Source organism: Mustela putorius, unplaced genomic scaffold (assembly GCF_011764305.1).
Source record: "Mustela putorius furo isolate JIRA1106 unplaced genomic scaffold, ASM1176430v1.1 tig00000578_pilon_pilon_pilon, whole genome shotgun sequence".
NCBI classification, from domain to species: Eukaryota; Metazoa; Chordata; class Mammalia; order Carnivora; family Mustelidae; genus Mustela; species Mustela putorius.
The window spans coordinates 852644-877288 of record NW_025421422.1 but is presented as its reverse complement, the minus strand read 5'-3'; the positions used below and the strand labels follow the sequence as shown (position 1 = coordinate 877288).

Sequence of the window (24645 nt, the reverse complement as noted above, 5' to 3'; positions counted from 1 at the left end):
CCCACCAAGAATCTCCCAATTATCTTGATGTTAATGCCTGACCTAAAGACGACATTGATCAGGCCATAATGGCAAGGACTCCCCCCGGCACCTTGTAGGCCCTCCCTAACATGTGAGAACTCTGTTGAAATCTCCCATTCCTTCACCACCTCCCCCCAACCGTGGGGTATATAACATGCCTACCCTCACAACCCGGGGCAGCCGCATCTCCGCCTGCCCATGGGCCCTGTCCCCGTGCTCTAATAAATCACCTTTTGTACCAATGACGTCTTAAGAATTCCTTCTTTAGTCGTTGGCTCCGAACCTCCGCACCCCACCGAACCTGACTTAGGTTCTGGGACTTCATCATTTTTGGTGAGCCAGCCAGATTTCATCACATGGGTGGCGGAGGGGAAGCAAGACCCAGGCCAGAATGCATGGACAGTTGGACAGTAAGAATTCATTCGAGGAGCAATAGGAGCAGATAATCGGGAGAAGTCAGTCAAGCTGGTATCTGGTTCATCACCTCCTCCCCTCAACCTACAGGCACCTTCCCTCATCTTACAATTACTGAATGCTAGCGACGGTGGTCCTATGATGGGCCACTCCCCTCCCCACCACCCCTCCCACCCTTGTTTGCCTGGGACGTTTCTGGTTTTAAAAATCAGAAATCCTGTGTCCTGGGAACACCCCCAGACTGGCACCACATCCAACAGTTCTGGAATTGCAAAGACAGGGGCTCCCATTCCAGTTCCCCCAAATGGAAGAGCAAGCACAACCGGTCTGAATTCTCCCAAAATGTCAGCATCCTAAAATACAGAGAAGGAGAGATTGAGGATCTACAGGCTTGCAAAACCTGAATGAAAGCACTTTTGCACCTGGGGTTGGATCCTGAACATGGAGAAAAATCGCTATGAGGAATATTAATGGGATAACGGACAACATCTGCATCATTAAGCAGCTAAGATCGGGGATCAGCAAACTTTTTCTCCAAGGACCAGAGAGTCAATATGTTTGGCTTTGCTAGGCCAAGAGCGAAAAAATAAAGGAGAGAGAGAGAGAGAGGTACTATCCTTTCCTAACCACTTTAAAATGCAGCCATTTAAAAACATGAAAACCATTCTTAGGTCTCAGGCTGTCATAAAAAGCACAAAAACAAAAACAAAAAACAAACAAAAATCCAAAAAACAAAAACAGACAAGAAATAAGCCTGTTGGATTTGAGCTGAATTAGGCCTACAGGCCATAGTTCATCGACTCCCGAACATGTTATCAGTATGAAATTTCCCATGTTGATGAGAGCAAAAGGGCATCACGTCTGTAACTCCAGTGTGGTAAGATGTTAGATTGATGAATCTGAATGAGGGCTAAACACGGATCCTCTGACTATTCTTGCCACTTCAAGTTTAAAATTCTTTCAAAATATGTTATTTAAAAAAACAAAAAACAAAAAATAAAAAAAAACAGTTCCTCCCCAGCCCTGCGACTTTGGGCAAGTCTCCTATACACTGAGCTTCCTCCTACACACAAGGAGCATAATACTAGCTCCCTCCTGGGGAGAGTCAGGGCTCACCCTGTGAGCTCCCACCCATCTGCAGAGCCCCTGCGGTCTCCAGACCCACTCCCACACTCTGGTCTGAAACAGAAGAGGCCATGCTCACGTGCTGTTCCCTACATTCAAGTGGGTTGAGGGGCTCAGATTAAGTCATGGCATCTTGGGGCTTGGCCCCGTGCCTGGTGCAGCATAACCAATGGTTGCTTGCCATCGATGTCCTCGTTGTCAAGATAGCTATGATTATCCTGGTGGATGGCTTGCCGCTCTGGGGTCTGGCCCTCCACGGCGCTTGACATTAACAGGTGCTTCTGGGGAGACGCGTAGACGTCACTCCCTGCCTACAGCAAAGCCAGCTGTCCCCCGCTTCATTCCTAACAGCATGGGAAGTGTCAATATTTGTGGGTTGAACAGGCCCTTGATAACCATGTTCTTACCCAATTACACTTCAGTTTTTATCTCCTCTGACAGGAGGTTATGTTAATATTGAATCAATTCACTCCAACATCATATTTCAAAAGGCAAGGAAAAAAAAAGTCTCTTCAGATAAAATACCCAGGCCACCTGCCCTGTGGTTCCTGGCTGGGGAGAAGCATTCCAAAGGTGCTCACTCACATAAAAGGCTCCCATCAGAGTCATCTTCCCAGAGTGGATTCATTAGTCTCAATGTCTCGTGGAAGCATGGGTGACTCATGGTGACAAACGTCCCAACGAAAGGCACCAGGGAAGAGACAAGGGCTATCAGTCTTCTGCACACCAGCAACGAGAGCTCGGGTTGTTGCCTGACCATGGCTGGGAGTTCATCATGTAGACAACACATCAGGCCCAGTGGGCCCACAGGAAGGAACACAGAAGCTGAGCCTGAAACCCCCAGTGGAAAGGCCTACTGGAGCATCCGGGGCTTTCCAAAGGGATGCGATGGCCCAGAGGGAGCAGAGGGCCAACAGGAGACACATTCACAGTCTGTGGTAGCACGTGCTGAACTCCCAGCTGGTAAAGACTGTGGGTTCAACTCCTGCCTTCATCTCTTTCTACCTTCGTGACTTTGGACAAGTTTCTTAGTATTTGTACTTAGTCTGGCCCTTGCCTTTAAAGGAGCTGGAAGGTGAATGGGGGGCAAGCAAAGGCATTGATTGTGAGAGACTGATGTGTGCTGTTCTAGACCTAAACCCTGGAGACCGTGAAAGAAGGGAGGTGGGCTCTCACCCAGCCCTGTGAGGGTCAGAGATGGCTCCCAGGGACAATGGCCCAACCCAAGCTAAGAAGAGAACTAGATCTTCAGCAGGCGAAGAGTTTTCAGAGGGGAGAGGCGAGAGGACACAGCGTGGACAAAGGTGGGAAAGGTGGGACGGGTGTGAGGGACCCCAAGCTGTCCCTTAGCAGCTGGTCAGAAGCATGGGGAGCATGGAAGTCAGGCTCCACCACCATATAAAAAGGCCACATTGGGGAACCTGCCCTGGATTCTGAGGGCAATGGGAAGCCACTGGGTAGATTCTGAACTCAAAGAGCCAAGACTATACATAAATTTTAAAAATTCTCTCTGTGGGGACACCTGGGTGGCTCAGTTGGTTGAGCATCCGACTCTTAATTTTGGCTCAGGTCATGATCTCGGGGACGTGGGATCCATGCTGGGCTTGGAGGTTGCCTGGGATTCTTTCTCTCTCATTGTCTGTCCCCCGACCTGAATTCTCTCTCCAAAGATCAGGTGGCAGTAAGATGGCATGGACAAGGCCAGAGGCCAGCAGGCGGGACAGAACCCCAAGGAGAGCTCCGGGGGGGGATGGTGGCTGATAAGGGGGCAGGAGAGGAGAGGGGATGGACTGAAGAGCTATTTCGGGGTACAATGACTGAGACTTGTTGATAGCTTTGTGTTCCGCAGAAAGCTGTGAACATAGTTCCAACCTAAAGTAAGTAAATTTGAGAGCTGGCGGGGGTGGGAGAGGTCTCCATTTAACAATAAAGCAAATACCATATTTCTTTTGGGGAAGAGACAAAGGTCAGAGGCATGAATCAAATGAAGGGGGAAAAAAAAGCCACCGCCACCCTGGAGAAAACAGCCTCCTCCACGGTCCCGTCGGAGTCAGGTGCCAGCATCTGCTTCTCGCAGATGTTATTTATGCTCTGCGATGATCTCAATTATAGATCTTCGTGGTCGGGATTGCTTCTGTATCCAGATTAGTTTGTTTCCAGTGGAAACATTCCATGGGAATTAATTAGTAATTGGCTCCTAGAGAACAGGTGTCACCACAACCACCCCACACGTAGCCTTGCCCACCTGATCCGCGAGGTCTGATAAAACTGTGTGCCCAGAAACCTGCCTTCCAGTGGCCAACATCTGTGATGGGGACATGGGAGCCAGGGGAGCTTGCCAATTTAAAAATCATTGTCTTTGAGTTTTTAATTTAGAGAATTCTTTCAAATCTGTGGTCTAGTGTTCTTTCTATCAGCCCCGTAACTGGGACTATCATGCCCCTTTTTGGGGGGGGAGGCAAAGGAGGCCACAAGGTAGGGTGATTTGCTCAAAATCACACAGCTAATCAGGTCGTGGAGGCAGGATTTGAAGACGGTCTACCTTGCCTCCAGAAGGCTTCCATGTTTTATTATAAGGTCTTAACCTACAGGTCAAGTGTGATAACCAGGTGTTATCTGAGATAGCCAAGGCTCCCAACGGAGGGAAACTGGGTGCAATGAGGTAAATGATTCTCTTGGGGTTCTAGATGGTGGGGCAATGGACAGAGAGGATGCTTGTCCATAAGGGCAACATCCAGAGATTCTGGAAGATTCTCTGTCTAAGGGAACTCTCCCGTGCCGCTGGTTCAGCCTGGCATGGGGTACCTCAGGGCTTCAGCTGGGACCTGAAATCCTGCCCCGTCTTACAAGCACTTCCGATCACACTCACCTCTGCTCCGTAACACTCTGTGGCTCCCCATTGCCAAACCATTCCTGAGCCAGCTGCCAGCATCACCCTCCTTGCCCCTACCCCCACACACTTGATATTCCAGCAATACCTTGTCAGGAGGCATCACTCCCTTGTGTCCACGTGTTTCTGTCCCTCTATGCTCTGCTGTGTCCTCCTGCTAACCAACAATTCATCTCCACCTTTAAAGAGACAGCAGAAGCCGCCAGCCCCTCCCACACAGCTCCCATCCTCCTTAATTAACCACCCCTCCTCCCCTTCCCCTAGTAAGGAGCTTATCCGTCTGTTTGGCAAGAGTCTGCCCCTTGGTCTACCTCTTGCAGATTGGGAGCCCCCGGAGGGAAGGAACCCTATGGTCTCCTCCTTATCCCTGCAGCCTAGCCTCCGATCTGTCCCAGAGTGGGGACCATATCAGTATCTGCTGAATGCAAGTTGTTCTTTAACAGGTGTACTGAAATAATTCCCTCATTTCAATGCCCTGAGAGAGGAAACCTTTCTCTGGGTTCTCTGGCGCCACGGTTAGCGAGCTGTAAGGGGCCGCTGGGAGTGTTCACTGTTTCTGAAGACCCTTGCTGGCCCGACCGCGGCAGCCCCCCACAGGGGCTGGGCCATCAAGGGAATGAAAACACTCCATTCAGAGAGGAAAAGTCTCCAGGAGGTCATGTTGCATGTCAAAGGCCACAAGACTAGCAAGTGCCAGATAGGGTCCTCTGGACTCAGATTTAATCTATTTTAAAACAGCAGAATGAAGATTCGTCGCACTAGTATAAACTCGCTGTCAGTTTTCCCATCTGCAAAATGGATATATTGCCATCAAACTTGAAAGGGAGTTTTGAGAGATAAACGGCTCACAATTCCCAAATGCTGGCCCCAAGATGAGCATCCGAATCCTCTGGTAGGATGGTTTAGGATTGTAGATGTCGGGTGCCAATCCAGATCCAGAAACTATAAATTTTTAAATGGTGCTTAAGTTATCTGACATACAGCCAAGTTTGGGAATCCTAAGACATCAAGGAAAAGCCTTGTACATAGTAGGTGCTCTGTTAACATAGTAGGTCCAAATGTTAACAGGACCCCGATTATACCTACACCAAGTTGCATGGGCATGGAACTATCGACATCTGCAGCTTTCAGGTATACACTGCTGGGTGCCCTTGGGTAAGTTACTCAACCTCTTAGAGACAGTTTCTTTATTGGTTAAATGGGTCAAAAATAGAAATACCCCCTCCTGCAGTGGTGAGGATTAGCTGACTACTACACCTACTGTTGCCATCAGAACATCCACAAGTCCCACGGCCTTCAAACCAGCCCCAAGTCTGTCCCTTCTAGCCAGCTCCCTCAGCACTTAACCCAGCCGACCATCTCCTCCAGCCTGGAAGGGTCAATTTTCTCCTAAAGGCACCAGCGTCCTCTCTCCGCACCCATTCTCTGCTCAGAAGAGTGAGCCTCTAAATCGTGAATCAGATTATGTCACTCTCTGCTCCAAACCTCCCAACAGCTTTGCACAACCCTTGGAATAAAATCCCCACCTGCTTCTCCTTCTTCCAGGGTGGCTTAGCTGACCATCCAGGCTACAAGAGATCCTTTGCAAGTCCCTATTCCAGAACCTTATTTCCTTTAATACCCATATGAAGGTGTGGGATGTTTCTACTTATTTGTATCATTGTTTGCTTGTCTTCTTTGCCATCAGATATAAGTTCTGGGATGCCTGAGTGGCTCAGTCAATGAAGCATCTGCCTTTGGCTCAGGTCATGATTGCAGGGTCCTGGGATCGAGCCCCATATCAGGCTCTTTGCTCAGCTGGGAGCCTGCTTCCCCTTCTCCCTCTCCCTGCTGCTCCCTCTGCTTGTGCGTGTGCTCATGCGCTCGCTCTCTCTCTCTCTCTCTCTGTCAAGTAAATAAATAAAATCTTTTTTAAAAAGATGTAAGTTTCACAAGGGAGGGTGTCTGTTTGACTAACCATTATATACCTGGATGGAGCCTATCACCTGACACACAGTAGGTGCCTCATTAAGTCATGAAGGAAGGAAGGAAGGAAGGAAGGAAGGAAGGAAAGAAAGAAGGAATAAAGGAATGTATGCATGAAGTTGCTCAGTGCCAGACCCAGAACTTGCAGCGCACTCAGCCCCAAAGTTAGCTCCCTCTCTCTTTCCCCTCCTGTCTGCTCTGTCCGCCTCTGTCCTCAGAGCCTTCAGGTAAAGGACAAATACCTTCCTGGGGAGAGGAAACAGAGTGATGCCCAATGTCATCACCGCTTTATTTGATTAGCTCTGACTCCGGCATCCGGAACACGTGTGCTGGGAGCCAAAGCAACTGTACCCTGACCTCTGGTCCACGCGATCCCATCCTTATAACGATTTCCATGACAACAGCAACAGAAAGCCAAGGCTGTGAATTCCCTTTGATAGGAGCCGGATGCAGAGATGGGGAAGAAGGACTTTCAGAAGAATGAAGCTCTTTGATTCAGCTGGAGGCGCCTTCATTAAATACCACTATTTTTCAAGAACACACATTTTAACCCTGCAGAGGGAGGTTTCTCATGAATACTTAAAAAAGGAAGAAGGAGGAACAAAACCATCATGGTTCCTTTTCAAGAACAATCACCTGGAGGGAGGGGGAGGCTGTGAGGCTGTGGTACTTGGAATATTTGCGGGGAGGCAGAAAAAGAAAAGGGGCTTGATGAATCCAAGAGGCCTGGCCCCTGACCAGGGACTCCAATATCTCTGCCCACGTGAGGCAAGTCAAAAGGCTAAAGGTCGGGGCGCCTGGGTGGCTCAGTGGGTTAAAGCCTTTGCCTTCGGCTCAGGTCGTGATCCCAAGGTCCTGGGATCGAGCCCCACATCGGGCTCTCTGCTCTGTAGGGAGCCTGCTTCCCCCTCTCTCTCTGCCTGCCTCTCTGCCTACTTGTGATCTCTGTCTGTCAAATAGATAAATAAATCTTAAAAAAAAAAAAAAAGGCTAAGGGTCTTCCACCCACATGGACAGCCGATCAGACAGGCAAAAGAAACCTTAGATCCTACAATTAGAATTGTGAGCCCTGGATATGAATCCCAGCTCTGCCACTTAGCTGCTGTCGCTGCCTTGGGCATGTTGCTTTCCAGCTCTCAACAGGATTTCCCCATCTGTAAAATGGGCACATAGGAGAGGGAATGAGGATGGAGTGAGGGGACGCACGGAAGCCCAGGTGATTCTAGTTTTCTGACATGGTCATGAAGACAGCAGAGTGATCAACTGTCTGGGTTTGTCCAGGGCTTGCCCAGGACACGGGTACTTTCAGCCCTAAAACCAGGACCATCAAGGACAAGCCAAGATGGTTGGTCATCCTAGCAGTATGTGGCTGCTAAACAAAGGAAAATCAGAGAGTGAGGGAGACAGAAGAGCCCCTCACGTGAGCCTATGGGGTATTTGCTCCAAAAACCCTCCAGCCTGGTCTAGTCATGAGAAATGCTCCACACAAACCCAGACTGGGGGGGGGGGGGACACTTTCAGGATACCTGGCCAGTATTTCTCAAAACTGTCAAGGTCATGAAAAGCAAGGTAGGACTGGGAAACTGTCGTAGACAGAGGAGACTGGGGAGACAGGACAAGCAGATACAGGGGCGTGCCCTGGGATGGATCCTGGAACAGGAAAATGAGCTAATGGAGAAACTCATGAAATCTGAATCAAACCTAGAATTTAGTTTAGGAAAAAAGGTGGAGGCAGAGTTTCTCCCATAGCCTATAAGTTCTGAAAACCTGAAACCTTTCATTTTACACACAGGAAATGGACACCAGAAACAGGAAGTGAAGAAGGCTCTATATCTAGTTTCTAGACTCTGCTGCCTCCCACTGCCTTCCCAAGAACCCGCGGACCCTCGTGAGCTCCAGAAGGAAGAGAGAAGCACTGGTTCTGGAGTCAGGGAATACAGGTTCAAGGCTGTTCAGGGAATACAGGTTCAAGCCTTCACTGGCTGTGTGCCCTTGGGCAAACCTTTCACCCTCTCTGTTCCTTTGTTTCCTCATTAGGGGAATGAGCCCACTGAATTCAACAGACAGGCATTTATTCAGTATTTATTACACACTGCGGACTGAACAGGCATCACTGACACGCATAAAGCATAGTCTTGCTATCAGGAAGTATAGTTTTGCCTTAGAGTCCAAAAACTACAGGTAACCCATCAGAGCTTCTGGGCTAGTCTCTGTGAAGATACACAGGCACAGCCATGTGGAAGGGCTGAGGTCACGTGAGAGAAGGCCAGAGGAGGAGGAGGAAGGGGGGCAACACTCGGAGAAAGTGAGGTGCTGAAGGCAGCAGGAAATGCCTTCCGTTGCCCCACACCTGGCTTGGGCACACATGGTTTCATCTGCAGGAGGCATGGGTTAGAGGTAACACCAAATGCATGGGCACAGTGTCCCCCAGTGGGGCTCTGTGCTTCCCTGCATTGTTTCTAGCTTCCTGTGGAGACAGGTAGCAAGTCCTCAGTCCCCACTCTAGGACCTCGCTCCCCAAGTCCCCCCACACCACTGTGGGTTCTGACCCACTCACATCTCTCAACACCGGCCACCTTGGGCCATGCTGTCTGCACTTGGCACAGCCCCAGCCCATCCCACCTCCTGAGGTCCTTGGTGTCTGCCTGGCCTCACCGCTCATCTGCTTCCCGTCCTCCTCTGAAGCAGCCGGGAAGGGTGGAGCCCTGAGTTCGAATCCTTGCTCTGGCACTTTCTAGCTGTGTGACCTTGGACGGGTCTCCTCCCCTCTTTGCCACCTCCTATGGGGAAAGGAGATGCTCTCTGGAGAACTCTCTGGGCCATCCAGTATAGCCTAAGTGGGACATGGTGGGTGTTCCAGAAGGTGACAGCCAGAGATCAACATCATTACCATTCTAATCAATGCTGTTGGTGGTGCCGGTTGTTTGAGCTCTTGCTTTAATAGCACGATGACTGGTTGTTTCCTATGCAGCCTAGGCAGCTCCACATACATGCACACACAGACACACACGCACACACGCACGTTCGCGCAGTGCACCCAGCCATTCTGCTCCAGGACTCTGATCTGCCCACGTCCTTGAGATGCATTCTGCCTCAGCCCTGAGGAAGGGTACCGGACTCAACAGTCATTTACATACTGCCTCCTCCTCAACTACCACCTCCGTGTGACCTGCCCAGCCCCTCAGTGTCCCCCATCTCCATGCAGATCTGTGAATGTTGGTGTTGCGGCCACACCAAGAGCCATCATCTCCCCTGGCCGGCTGCAGCATCCTCCCAAGCCTGGCCCTAAGGGGCCCCCATGACCCCTACCTGGCTGTGCACTTTCTCTAGCTCCTCTTTGCTGACTGAAGTCTTGCTGTCCTCCATGTTCCCCAGAAGAAGCTGCACATCTGACAAGAGCGCATGAGTCCTCTTGAGGTCCCTCCGAAGACGTTTCTCCACGTCAAAGTCTCGATGGCCGATCTGGAAGCCAAGGGAAGGCTCTTGTGAGCTAAGACTGCAGAGCAGTGGACAGGGTCCAAGTTATCCAGAACCAAGCTTCCCCTGGGTTCAAATCCTGCCTCTGCCTCTCACACCATGGGACATTGGACAATACCCTTCTCCTGCCCAAGCCTCAGTTCCCACATCTGCAAAATGGGAATGGCATCAAGCACACGGGGCTGCTATGGGGATTAAGCTGGTATTTAGCCGAATGCCTGACTCACAGTAAAGGCCCACAAATATGAGCTGGGCTCATCAATGTTTTCCCAGCCTGGAAGCGTCCAAAGTCACTGGGTCTCATCTTGGGCACCCAAGTCATCAGTATGGCTTCTTCTCTCCTTGTCAGAACCTACAGGTCAGGTGAGGCCCTCTGGTGACAGAAGTGAGGACAGCAGTTACCCTGCCAGGGCTGAGACTGGATAGGGCCAGAGAGCTCCTGAGGGGGTTTACCTGTCATTTCTGTGGGTGCTGCATCCCTGAGTCCCTGAGCTGTATAGTGCGGTACACTGTCCTACCCTGCATGTATGTTGCACCTCATTAAGTACTCAGTATTAAAAAAGAGCCAGGCTTCTTTTAGAGGTCTAAATCAAGTTTTTCTGTCCCTTGAACAGGTCTCCTTTGCCAGGTTAAGGCACAAGGTTATTTTCTGCAGAGGGGTGTTACCCCAAAGCGAGCACCTTCCTTCATCCAAAACCCTGGACGTGTAGACCCTTCAAGTGGGCAGCTGTCTCGTTGCTCCTGCAGAAGCCGCATCCTGGGTGCCAGGAGGGTGACAACTCCTAGGGGCTGAGATGAACAGAGGCAGGTGCAGGACCACCCAGAAGCCCGACACGGAGCAGTGACAGGCCGCCCTCTCCCCTGGAAATGACACTGATGCTAAAGCCCTGAGCATCTCCGAAACCCAGAAAGAGCCCCTCAAGAGACTGGAAGAAAAAGAGGGGGTAATTTTCCAGAAAACGCAGTGTAGGTATGTCAGCCATGGGACCCAATTTCTATACACCTGGATACCCGCACCTCTCCAGAACCATCTCCTGGGATGGTCACAATGCCCCCGGAATATTCAGGAAGAAGGTGGGGTTTGGAACAGGGTGGCCCAGGTTTTAAACCCTGGCTCACCATTTGCTGGCAGTGGGTTGGATCGTGCCACCCCTCTGAACCCCATACTCCTCGTCTATAAAAATAAGGCAATAAATAAATAAACAAACTATCCTCCATGTTGAGATAAGACAAGGATCGGGCACGATAATGGATCAGAGAACACTTTGTATGCTGTCAAACGCTTTACAAATAAAGAGAATTATGAGTATTGTCTGATGACCTAGAATGCACTCCACTAGGTTTTACATTCCTATTTCTCTGCTTCCAGTTTTGAAATCTTTGAAAAATGAGTTGGTTCTTCAAATCCAGCCTCTTTGTCCTGAGGTGCGTTTCTTTGAGTTTTAAATACTGGTCTAATATGTGTGTGTGTGTGTATACATCTACACACACACACACACACACGCATGCACGCACGTAAAATATAATCTTACCTGCTGAGCTAAGATCAGAACTGGGCATTGTGCCCAGCCCTTTGTCACATGTTATTGCATTTAACTCCTGTGACAATCTCTTAAGGATAGACATTATTATTATTTTTACTGCCTTTATAAAAGCAGAAATAGCTTAGATTTACAGAGAACTTTCTAAGTGTCAGACACCACTCTAAACCCTTTACGGGAGGTAACACGTTTGGTCCTCTTGAAGACTGTGTGACGTATGGTGTTGCTGTTCCCATTTTACAGGTGATGGAGCAGAAGACTGCAGAGGGACAAGTAATTGGCCCAAGACCCCACCTCTAGGAAGTGGCAGAGTTTGGGTAGGAATCCGACTATCCTGACCAGAAAGAGGTCATTTCAGTGAAATGGACGATAAAAGAGGTCAGTTTTGTTCTTTAATTTAAGGGAAGGTGTTGTGCAAGCACAGGGGATTGCCAGCCAGCTCAGGATCGGATGGGATCAGAAAGAGTCTTGGGTAAGCGGGAGCCCAGTGAGGTACGGGAAGGGCATTTCAAGAAGCCAGGCCAAGAGAAAAAATAGAAGGCTGAGAAAGTCTTGTTTCTCTGGTTCCAGTGATGAGGATGAGGGCATAAAACATGGAGGCGGGGCTGGTCGCAGAGCAAGAGAAGTTACCTGGGGCCAGCTCATGTCTTGTGACCTAGGTGGGATTCTTATGTAATGTCACAGGAAAATGGAGGCACAGCTGGCGAACTTGACATAGAGTAAGTGGTATACTTAAGGTGATGGTGTGGTTATGCAGCAAGGATTTGAACCTGGACAGCTCAGCCTTAAAATGCAAAGTTTCTAATCATTGCACCATAGTGCTTAGGGGAACATGAATCCTGATTCACTAATTTGAGCCCAGATTCTGCATTCAATCAGTGTACTCAGCATCTCTCCTATTTTTTGTCTGTTCTTTTTCTTTACACATCCCAGAGTATAAAGAGCGTTCATTCTCTGCGGGGCAGGTTGGCATCAGGGACATCCCTTGATGTTAGCATTGACCACAGCTGAGATACTATAACTGACTACCAGGAAGACCCTGAAAATCCTGGCACCCTGTCTCCTTTGCAGAGGGATCTTTGCAAACAGAACTCACAATAAAAATGTCAGACAAGTCACCCTCCCCTTCATAATGAATTGTTATAAGAGAGGAGGGCAAAAGAGAGAAAGAGAGAGAGAGAGCTCATTAGGTTAATGGGAAATAAATGTCATCTTGCAAGTTTGCATTCTGTAACACAAAGATTCAAATTTGGTTAAAGCTGGTGAATAATTAACTAATAAATCTAAATGATGTTTAGTGTTGTTGTGGGAAACTATATTCAAATCTCAGCTGTTTCACCATTTATCATAAAGCCAAATTGTCTGGGGCACTCGTTAAATGTCTGTTGTCAAGGATCTCTCTGAAAATTTTAAAAATACAATCTGGAAAGGCAGGCAGGGCTAAGCAACCACTTTCTAGATGAGGAGACTGAGACTGGAAGAGAGAATGGGGAATATTCTGAAAAAAATCAACATGTTCAACAAAGGGTTGATTCTAATTAACTGGACCTTAACCATTTTTAAGCAGCATAGTGCTTACAAATATAGGCTGTCAAATAATACAGACTCCATTTCAAATCTGCATGGGCTACTAATAAGCAATATGATCTTGAGCAATTTGCTTTAGCTTTTGAGCCTCAATTCTATCATTTATAAGAAGGAAATAATAATACCTTTCCCACAGAGTTGTAAAAATCAAATACAGTATGTTAGGAAACATGACAATTAAATAGGTATCTATGGGACCCCTGGGTGGCTCTGTTGGTTAAATATTTGACTTGGTTTCAGCTCGGGTCACGATCTCAGGGTTGTGGGATCAAGCCCCATGTTGGGCTCCATACTCAGCGCAGAGTTTTCTTGAAATTCTCTCTCTCTCTACCTCTGCTCCTCCCCTAGGTTGTGTTCTCTCTAATAACTAACTAACTAAATAAAATCTTTGATATTTTTTAAAAAACTTCAAAAGCAAGAGAGGAATAAAAGCAGCAGCAGAGAAAGGGGACAATAAGCCAACAAATATTCAATGCAAAATAAGAAAATAGAAATTATTTTATGTATATCAGTCATTCCAATAAATGTAAATGAATTATATTCTCCTATAAAAAGTCTGAGGCTAAAACACTGAATTAACAAACCATATTCACACACACACACACACACACTTGGAAATGTTGGACATGAAAGAATTTTAAAAAGTCTTGCCAGGAGCTCCTGGGTGGCTCGGTGGGTTAAGTTCCTGCCTTTGGCTCAGGTCATGATCTCAGGGTTGGGAGATCAAGAACCATGATGGGGGGTCCCTGCTCGGGGGAAAGTCTGTTTCTCCCTCTGCCCCTTCCTCCTCTTATGCATCTATGCTCCCTCACTCTCCCAAATAAATCAATAAAATCTTTAAAAATAAATAAATAAATAAAGGTCTTGCAGCCAAACTAACTGCACCAAGACACCAAGCAAAATAAAATAAGGCAAAAATCATTCATGGAGAAAAGAGGGACTATATCACACTCAAAGGAACAATCTGCCAAGGAAATAAAACAATAATAAACTTAGCTTCACCTAAAAACATAATCTCAAAATATATACATGCCCCTGGAGAAACTCTTGCTCATGTGCCCAGTGAGACATACATAAAAATAGGCACAGCAGTTTTGTGTCTTAGAACAGAAACAACTAAATAAACACCAGCAGAAGAATGGGATTAAAAATAAAAAGAATATTTTGTAACAGTTAAAATGAATGAATTAGAGCTCCATGTATTAACATGGACCAGTCTCCAAACATGATACAGAAGGCAACAAAGGAAATTGCAGAATCATGTTACTGTATGTGTTTCAAGTTCAAATACTTATGCCGGGGAATCCCACGCTCCAATCACAGGATGATAGTCTCCTCTGGGAAGCAAGGAAGAAGGAAGAGGGAAGGAGTGGGAGCCATAGGAATGGAAACCAAGGAGCTTCTAACTGTTTTTGAAGTGTGTTTTCTTTCCTTAAAAATATCTGAATCTAATATAGCAAATTTTTAATTTATGGGAACCCTGGGTGCTTGGTACATAAGCGTCGGTTATATTATTCATTCTACTTTTCCATGTGCTTGGCAAATGTCTTAATAAAACATTAAAACTACCAAATGTGATAATTTATTTAAAAGTTCCAGCTTGGTGACTAACATAAAATTAGCATTTTATTCATTTCAAGTCACCTTCTGTTTCCACAAAAAATGTTTCATTTCAGCAACATCTATAAAAACCTCTCTGGATTACCTGCTTTGTTTCCTCCAGTGGACCATGCTAAACAGAATGCCTCTTTCGTCCAGCGATTGGCCGCTATTGTTCTAGAAGCAAATATTGGTCTGGGCTCTCTTTCATTAATTTTAAAGAAAGATCCCCAATAGTTCTCTACCCAATGGCCTGGTTTGCTTGGCTGAGACACTAGAAAATTCAGAGCAGGAAGATGACAAAGCTTTCCTGTGGATTCCTTCAGCTTCCAACCCTGACACTCGATGCTACAGTGGTCCTGCTCTAGGATTCACTCGCTTAATCGATTAAAAAAATTCAGGGGCACCTGGGTGGCTCAGTTGGTTAAGCACCTGCCTTTGGCTCAGGTTATGATCCCAGGGTTCTGGGATCGAGCACCGAGTCAGGCTCCTCACTCAGTGGGGAGCCTGCTTCTCCCTTCCTGTTCCCCCTGTTTGTGCTCTCTCTCTCTCTCTCTCTCTCTCTCTCTCAATGCCAAACAAATAAATAAAATATTTTTAAAAATCCATAATGAGCACCTATGTCTAAGTCCTAGTTTGAAGAGGGGCCCACATTCCTCTGTGCCTAGCAGGAGTAACTCTGCTGATAGACAGCGAGATCATTGCTAATTAAACAACTGTGTATGCCCATTAAGAAAAGACCTTAAAACACATTCCTGTGATACTTTAAAATAAATCACAGAAGCCACAGGCATCTCTCTCCGGTGTTGGGGTTTTATGAAGCGGCAGCTCAGGCAGGGTAATGGAGGGCGATGGAGGAGTGATTCCTCCCACCTGGGAAATCAGGAGCTGGCGCTAGGCTCTGCTGTCTGCTGGTTGCTTTATTTAAAGCTGTAGTTTTTTGTTATTGTTGTTGTTGTTGTTGTTGTTTTGCAAAGGGGGAGGTTGATTTTTGTGCTCAAAGGACATTCGGTCATGGCTATAGACATTTCTGGTTGTCACAATGAAAGGGGGACGGTATGCTGCTGGCATTTAGTAGAAGGAGGCCAGAGATGCTGTTCAGCATCCCAGGGAGCATGAGACCGCCTCCCTACAACAAAGGATGGTGTGGTATGAAATGTCCACAGTGCCACAGTTGAGAACCTTGGGATACGGCCATGGCAACCTTCCCACAGGTCTCTGCCCTCTAGAAACTCAGAGTGGTTCACTAGCTCACCCAAAGCCATGTCGACAGAAGGGGCCCCAGCTAGGGTCTCAAGCCCCATTTGCTTGACTCTGAGCCTGGCTGCCTCTAGCAACAGTCTTGTTCTCACAGCTGTGAACATAGTTGCCATTCACATTCACCCCCTTAAAGCAAGGGCTGCCTACCTTCCCTTCCTCCCCGACAGCTGCTGAAGGCAAGGTGATTTCGTCTGTTCCCTCTGGCTTGGCCTACTCTATTTATTCTCCCGGTCCTTCCAAGAACGCTGCTGTGTGTGGACCCCAGAAGGTCTCCTTTGAAGAGCCAGTGAGGGTGGACAGGGCTGGAATCGATGGGCCAGAGGACACTTGGAGGAGCAGGTGGAGGCTGGCTGAACCGACTGGCCTCTGGCTCTTCCTGAAGACTTACGGGACTGTCCTCCCTCCTCCAACCCATCTCTCTGAACAAGGCCTGGAGGCAGGGAGTGTTCTCTCAAACACCTGCTGGTGCTTCCCTCTTACCTGATCACAGAGGGTTCCAATCAAGCCTTCCAAATCCTGCTTCTCATGTAGGACCATCTGCTTCTCCTCGTACTCTTGCTCCAGCTGCATTTCCAGCTGGCGGAGCTGCAGGCACAAAAGGCAGACACAGACATAGGAGAAATGAGGTCCATCCAGACAAAGCCCACAAGACAGGGAGATTATCTGGAGGAGGGGGGAATGTGAAATTTGCAGCCTCTTTCCACAAAGGACATCCTAGCGGTTAGGAGGGGGTGTCTCTGTCAGAGAGCTCAGGAGCCTAAAATCTTGGGAGCCCGACAGCTATGGGGAGAGCTGGCCAGTGATGGCAAGCCACCTGCCACTCACCTTGAAGCCCTCAGCCCCAGTTCTCCACCCATTCTCCAACAGTTGTTTCCTTCCTACGCCATGACCTTGCTTGGATATTTGCAAATCTTGGCACTCTGACTTTTTAAGGCTTTGGGCAACATTATACCCAACATATTAAAATGTAGCCACCATTTTTATCAAATAGACTGTGGATCCATTAAAAAAAAGAAGAAGTTTGCATTTGCCATTACTTGGTGTTGTGGATTACATGTTCAGATCTCTCCCAAATTCCTATGTTGAAATTCTAACCCCTGTGTAGTATTATCTGAAGACGCAGGCTTTGGGAGATAACTGGGTTTAGGTGAGGTCCGGAGGGTAGAGGCCCCGTGCTGGGATCAGGGCCCTTAAAAGAAGAGATCACAGAGAGCTTGCTTCTTATGTCTCTCTCCACCACCGGAGGACACAGCAAGAAGTCAGGTGTGTCTCCTGGGTATTTACCCCAAAGATACAGATGTAGTGAAAAGAAGGGCCATCTGTACCCCAATGTTTATAGCAGCAATGGCCACGGTCGCCAAACTGTGGAAAGAACCAAGATGCCCTTCAACAGACGAATGGATAAGGAAGATGTGGTCCATATACACTATGGAGTATTATGCCTCCATCAGAAAGGACGAATATCCAACTTTTGTAGCAACATGGACGGGACTGGAAGAGATTATGCTGAGTGAAATAAGTAAAGCAGAGAGAGTCAATTATCATATGGTTTCACTTATTTGTGGAGCATAACATATAGCATGGAGGACATGGGGAGTTAGAGAAGAGAAGGGAATTGGGGGAAATTGGAAGGGGAGGTGAACCATGAGAGACTATGGACTCTGAAAAACAATCTGAGGGGATTGAAGTGGTGGGGGGGGCGGTGGGAGGTTGGGGAACCAGGTGGTGGGTATTATAGAGGGCACGGATTGCATGGAGCACTGGATGTGGTGAAAAAATAATGAATACTGTTATGCCGAAAATTAAATAAAAAATAAATTAAAAAAAAAAAAGTCAGGTGTGTGCAAGCCAGGAGGGGGGCCCTCACCAGATGCCCAATCTGATGACACCTTGATCTTGGACTTCCCAAACTCCAGAATGGTGAGAAATGAATGTTTGCCATTTCAGCCCCTGGTCTGTGATACCTGGTTAGAGCAGTCCAAACAGACTAAGACATTTGGCTCCGGGCAACTCCTTTCATGGCTCTGATTTCTCTCATCACTCAGCAAAGGCAGATGTTCCCCCCTAAAGTGAATATCCCACCATAACCACTTTGCATACTCTCTTCCCTGCCAGCCTCTCTCCTGTATGCTGCCTGGCCCACCCTTTCGTCCTCCCTTTCCATGCTGTATCAATGACCCTATTGCCCAGAGGGGCAAACTGAGTCTGAGCGACGATCTGAAACCCCTTCTCCTAAGTCGGTTGCCGCCAAAAGCAGTTAGCATTGTATCTCTTGACCCTGGCTCTTTTGCCACCCCAGAGAGGCATCCCAAATCCCACCCAGGCCACTAAAACAATTGATTTCCTGCCACGGCGAGAGACAGATGGAGCAGAGCAGCCGCTAGATGAAGTTCACGTGAATGTCTGCCGTCAGGAGAAAGTACCTTTCTCTGACCTTACTCTCTCCCTTTATAAATCTGACCACGGAAAAGCCTTGGGGGGCCCTGGGTCACATCTCCACCTCATCGGGGCCTCAGCTCAAGGCACTCATGCTTTGAGGCACTTTTAGAATGCACCAGCAGTTGTGCAACCTTCACACGAGGGCATGGGGCAGGGACGGAGGACTTCCATCTCCTGACCCATGGAGAGCAAACAAGCTAGTAATTGATGGCCACTTATGTAGAAAGCAAGTCCATTTCAAAACTTTAAGAGTGAGAGACACAAGGCCCTCTGTTTGTATCTGCTTTTAGAGTGCAGCCTGGCAAAGCTAAAACACATTTTGAAAAATAAACAAAATAATAAAAACTCTGTATCCAGCCAGGCAAAGCTTTCTGGAATGTGTTCTGCAGGACATCTCCCCATGGCATTCACAAGCATGATGGGTATGTAGGTGGAGGAAAGTTCATGCTAGGAGTGTGGGACCACGGGGCTAACAGTTCTTTGGTGCAAGACTTATCAGAGCCTTTGGCAAATTCGTGTGCAGGAAGAGCTCAAGGATGTAGCATTGCCCAAGGCTGACTTCTATCAATGCTTCCTAAAATGGCCTTCCATGGTCCAAACATTTGCAAAAGAAAAAAAAAATTAAATCTATCATTTTTAGTAAGAGACTGGGCTTTGGAGTGAGACAGACCTAAGCTTCAAGTCCTAGCTTGGCTACTTCCTGGCTGGGTAACTTTGGGCCACTGGCTTCACCATTCTGAACTCTGGTTTCCTCATCTGTGAACCAGGACCATAAACCTCGCAGTGTTCTTCAGGGATGCAAAGAAGCTGATGGACATCAAGAACCCAGCTGGGTGCACCGAGCCCACTGGGTGCTCCAAGAATCCCATTCATTTCTCCCAGATATGTGAGAACAGAAAAAAAGCTGAAACTGGCCCTTCGATGCAAACTCCCAGCACTTTATAATTTACAATAACTCCCAACACTTTACAGTTTACAAACCACTGCCAGTTCTTTTAGCTTATCTTCACAATAGCAGAGGAAGGCAGAACATTTTCTATCATTGTCCCATGGCTCAGATGAGAAAACAGAGCCTCAGGGAGGTTCTAGAGACTTAACTCAGGGATGCACAGATCTGGATGAGTCTATAATTGTTGACCCTTTCTTTCCAAGGATAGGGTACTATAGCAGTCAGATCTGCTTGAGGATATGCTCAGTGAGACCCCCATCTCCTGCCGAGGTTAAGATAATCACCGAGATGTCCTTCAGTCTGCCCAGGAGGATGCCCAGCTGTAGGCTCTGTAGGGTGCCAAGGCTGCATGCCCTCCTTCTCTTGGATGGATGAATCAAACCCAGGAGCCAGGGAACCACCAGGCTGGCTCACTAGCTCTTCTGAAGGGCCCACTGCCCAGAAATCCTCTATTACTTTTAAGTTTCCAGAAAACAAGGATTCCATTTACCAAAGTATGCATTGTTTCCCCATCTGAGATCTCCCTGAATCTTCACTGTGACCCTGCCCTTAGTCACACTATCTTATCTTAAGGATGAGAACAGTGAAGCTCTTTAGCAAGGTTATGTGGTTCCTCCAATGCCCTACACTTGGGCGTTGATGACCTTGGGACCTGACCCAAGCATGACTTGACCCCATGATTCCAATTAAAGTAGCAGCATGGGCTTTTTCATGTGTCTTATACATTGGCTCTGAGTGACCGGCACTGGATACAGAGCAAGGAATCAAGGGCTAGCCTGGAATTCAGTAGCAGTTAAGGTTTTTAAATCACTTTCCCAAGATGGCACAGTTGTTAAGGTGGAAGGGCAGAAATCCAAAACAAGAGTCTGAGAATTCCAACACCCATGCCCTCAAGCCCTACAGTCTAGAGGTCTCCCCAAACAGACCGCCAAGGGAGCCAATCATAGGAGTCAGCTTTGAGAAATGCTCCTCTGCCCCTTCTTGGAGATCCAACTGCAGACCAGACGATGAAGGACCTGGAGGGATCCCCAGCGAGAAAGCCTGTTTGCTGTGCCATAACCCACAGATTTCCAACCACTCCACTAAAAAGATTCATCTTCTATTCACATCAGTCAATGCATCTGTAAGGATGTTTATCTCAGCATTGGTTAGAGTAACAGAAAATCTGAAAATCCTCAATGCCCAACCATGGGAGACTTGTTGAACAGATGACAGCATGGACCCAAGGTGGACTGCTTCTAAAGCTCTTCAGTATGTAAGTGAGATCTGTGTTTGCCGACATGGAAAGAGGCCCAGGACACACCGCTGAGTGAAAATAGCAGGCTTCAAGAAAGCATGACCCCATTTAGGGAAAACGATATCTCAATAAATATGTATGTGTGTGTGTACAGTGACAGAGAGCTATGAAATGACTTTTAAAATAGTAATAATGATGGTTTCTAGGTGGTACAATTGCAAGGATTTATTGCTTTCTTACCCACGGTTTGAAATGTCTGTCGGAGCTTGGGTGAAGTGTAGGAAATGATTTGCAAAGGAAATAGCCAGAAGAAACTAGTCCCCTCCTTGAAACCTCTAAGTCCTTAAGTCCTTACCCAAGGTATAAAGTCACATGGTATTATGGGCTTTTGGCAGAAATCTTGGGGTGATGATGCTTGACAGTTCCAGAGACTTCTGGAAGTTCTAGAACCATATTAAAGATACGTACTTCTGCTCTAGCACCCCTGACAGTGAAGGTCTTAAGTGGTTGCAGGAATGGTCTATCCCCAGGCCCTAGAATCCACCCCTCCCCCCGACCCCACTCGAAGTAAGATGGCACCAGGACCAGGTGCTAGACCAGGGCCTGGCAGGGCCCAAGGTGCTGTTCACATACCCGCTTCTGGCAGGACTGGCGGACATCTTCCAGCTCTTCCTCCTGGTCCTCACGGTCCTTCTGGTGCATCTGCTTCATCCGCTCGATCTCCAGCTCAAACCGCTGGCGGAGCTGGGGGGCGGCAAGGGCAGAGGCTCATGAGGGCGATCCACACAAACCATGTCAGCCTGGGTATCCCACCTGCATTTTTCATTTCTAGAGTGTGGGGAGGACAGCCAAGTCATCCCCCAGGGGGCCGGGAAGGTCAGAAATGATAGATAAATAGCCCACGTGCTGCCACATCCCTTCCTGCAGCCATTACAAGCCATCACTAATCCATCACACTCTTTCCCACTGAATTTCGATGGAAGACTCCTTCAGGGTCCTTCTCAACAATTTTAACATGAAACAGATGTGTCATCCCTGGAGCAAGGCTCGGTGAGGGTTTTTTGGATGGATGGATGGATGGATGGATGGATGGATGGATGGATAGATGGATGGGTGGATAGGTGGATGGATAGCCGGGTGGATAGAAGGTTGAACAAAAGTTTATTCATAAAGAGAGGGAACCCTGCAGAGGGAGATCACTTGCCCAAAATGTCACCTTGGAAAATCCACTTTGCCTCTGGTTACTTGGTGAAAAACAACAACCTCAGGATGCTTTTACGAGAATCCCATGAGATTGCCCACATAAAACACCTAGCACATTTCTTGGCACACAAATATGACATTCTCTTTTGAAAACAGACAGCAATGACAGCCCCTCACTTCCTGGAAGACACAATTAAGAACTGTGTGCCCATGAAGGAGACAAGTCTTTTAAATGAGAACCTCCAAAACTTGCTCAGAGCCTATAAAGAGCCACAGTGCACAGTGTTTAAAATTGTGTGACGTTTCATAGAAGGTTCTAGAATTGGAAGCAGATGCCCTTCAAGGTGTTCCTTTCTTGATCTTGGTAATTGAGGCACTGACCCAAGCTCTTGCTTCTCAAATTCTGTGGCATGTTAGCCCTAAGTAATACAATTTTTAAAAATTTCTATTTCAGGGCTTCACCCTAGACCTACTGGATCAGAATCTTCAGCATGCAGGCTTCAAGAATCTAGACTTCCAGGCTTCCATTTATCTGTACTCTAATGCCTGGTCATGGTGCAGCACTTGGAACTCTATACCTTAGATGGGTTATAATGTAGAAACTAACTTTTTGATCATTTACCACACCACCCAGAGCCTCTCACCAAACCTTCAGAAGATTTCAATTGCTGTCCCTCATGTGGAAATTCAGTTGCGAAAAAACAGTGTTGGTCTTTTAAAATGTTGACAGTAGGGGTGCCTGTATGGCTTAGTGGTTAGGCATCTGCCTTCGGTCAAGACACAATCCCAGGGTCCTGGGATCGAGCCCCGTATTGGGCTCCCTACTCGGTGGGAAGCCTGCTTCTCCCTCTCCTACTCCCCCTGCTTGTGTTCCCTCTCTTGCCGTCTCTCTCCCTGTCAAATAAATAAATAAAATCTTTAATGAAATAAAATAAAATAAAATGTTGACAATATTCTCTACCATGCAGGACCGTGGTGGAGAGGCAAAAGGATAGCACAGCACAGAGCCCTTATTCCAGTTCCTGGCATAAAGTAAGCTCGCTTTAAATGTCAACCTCCTTCCTCGCCTCCTTTAAAATGACAGAGGTTATGGGAAGATAATCCAAAACGAGGAGCTTAAGCAAGTAAATATAATATTTCTTTTTCATTTTTTTTCGAGCCTCTTGGATAGTCCTGACATCTGCAATACCATTTATGTCCACCTTATATGAGTTAACATAAAATTCCCTGGAAAAAGTGCTGTATTGTGATCAATAAATATCTCCCAGACGTCTACAAGGGTACAATGTGGTGTGAGGTTCTGGGTGAAGCTGAAGATGGATTCGAGCATTGCGTCAGCCTCGCCTTCTGTGTACACTAAGGATGGAAAATTAGGAAGGATACACTAACTTTTGGGTCTCTCAGGTCACAGGAGTACATTTCTGCTCCAGAGTTCCAAGGGGTCCCCTGGTGGTATCTTGAAGAACTCTCAAAATTTTCCAAAGCCCTCACTTTATTCTTGACTTCAGGTTGCTATCAAGCTGTGCTATCCTCCAAGTCCCTTAAAATAATCTACACAGATTCCACCTCCTTCATGAGCCTCCGTGGATTCCTAGCTGGAGCTGGGGGAAGCCAGGGGATGGGCAAGGCTCCAGTTTCACTATATGGAGGAGGAGACCAAAGTCCAGAGAAGACAGAGGGCTTGCTTAAGGTCGAAGAGACTGAGCTGCCTTAAGGACACCTTGTCAATGTGAACATATTTCAGCTCCTTGAATGCCACAGGACTTTCCTGCCCCAGGGCCTTGGCACAGGCTCTTCCTCCTGAAAGGAACTTTCTCAGTGCCAACTTGGACCCATCCTTCAGGAAATGTCACTTCCTCTAGGAAGTCTTCCTTGATTGTTCCCCCAATCCTGCTTCCAAGACTGAATACGCAAATTCAACTTTCTCCTGATACTCAACATGACTATAAACTTCCAGAAGGCAGAAAGCACATCTGCTTTGTTTTGTTTTGAGAGAGAGAGAGAGTGGTGGGAAGGGGCAGAGGGAGAGGGAGAAAGAGAGACTCCCAAGCAAGTTCCAGGCTGAGCATGGAGCCTGTTCCAGGGCTCAATCTCACAACCCTGAGACCATGCCCCAAGCCAAAATTAAGTCAGATGCTTAACTGTCTGAGCCACCCAGGAACCCATGTATTGTTTACACCTGAATTCTTAACGTCCACACCTTGCATGATGCAAAGTAGGCACTTAATAAATTCCTGTAGGCTGAGTGAGTTAAAGGAACTCAGTTTTCTGAACTGCTTCAGACTCTTTTCCCTCCATGCCTGCCACACACGGGTCTCAGTACTTAATGGGTTTCCTGCCAGTGGAGTGAGGGTAAGTGAGAAGCCAGACCAGGCACCCCTGCCTTCTCACTCCCTCCCTCCATGGAACCAGAGCTGCTCAGAGTTCATCTGCTTTCCATATTCGTGCTACCTGGTCAGATTTTCTCGAAAAGAGGGTCTCCGCCATACAACCACTTTGAAATTGTTGCCACTCATGAAATGCCACATGAGAAATTTCTTTCCAGCTAAACCTCAGGAAAAGCTGGTTTGTTTTTTACCTTGGGATAGCAAACATCACAAAACTCACATTTCCTTTTTCTCTCTGGCCACCAGGAAGTTTAGAGCTAAACCCATTAAGGGTATAAGATCACATGCTTTCTATATCTGCATATTAATTCACCATCCCCAAACCTCTTTGGTGTCTATTTGAGTGTGTCTTTCCAGCTTAGATCATTTTATTTATAATTTTTCTGTTTTAGGAAGCACATGTTCTATAAGCCACTTCGAGTTCTTTGTGGCATGAAACGGGCACATCAACCAATAAGTCCACAAAGAAAATCTTCATTGGATACTTCACTGGTATTAATGTAGTCGATATTCCTGCCTTCTTCCCATTAGTGATTTTCTGTTCCCCAAAG

The 24645-nt window shown here is 47.3% G+C and overlaps 1 protein-coding gene across 2 annotated transcripts in view; it reads right to left on the bottom strand.

Annotated features, from left to right (window-relative positions):
• MYO18B (myosin XVIIIB) overlaps positions 1-24645 on the bottom strand; it is a 250375-nt gene that overhangs the window by 87141 nt on the left and 138589 nt on the right. For both annotated transcript variants that reach the window (XM_013063542.2, XM_045081486.1), the window contains exons 32-34: positions 21138-21248; positions 16360-16464; positions 9725-9877 (exon numbers count right to left, since the gene is read on the bottom strand). In XM_013063542.2, the coding sequence (XP_012918996.1) occupies positions 9725-9877; positions 16360-16464; positions 21138-21248 (369 nt within the window). The remainder of the gene's footprint in view (positions 1-9724; positions 9878-16359; positions 16465-21137; positions 21249-24645) is intronic.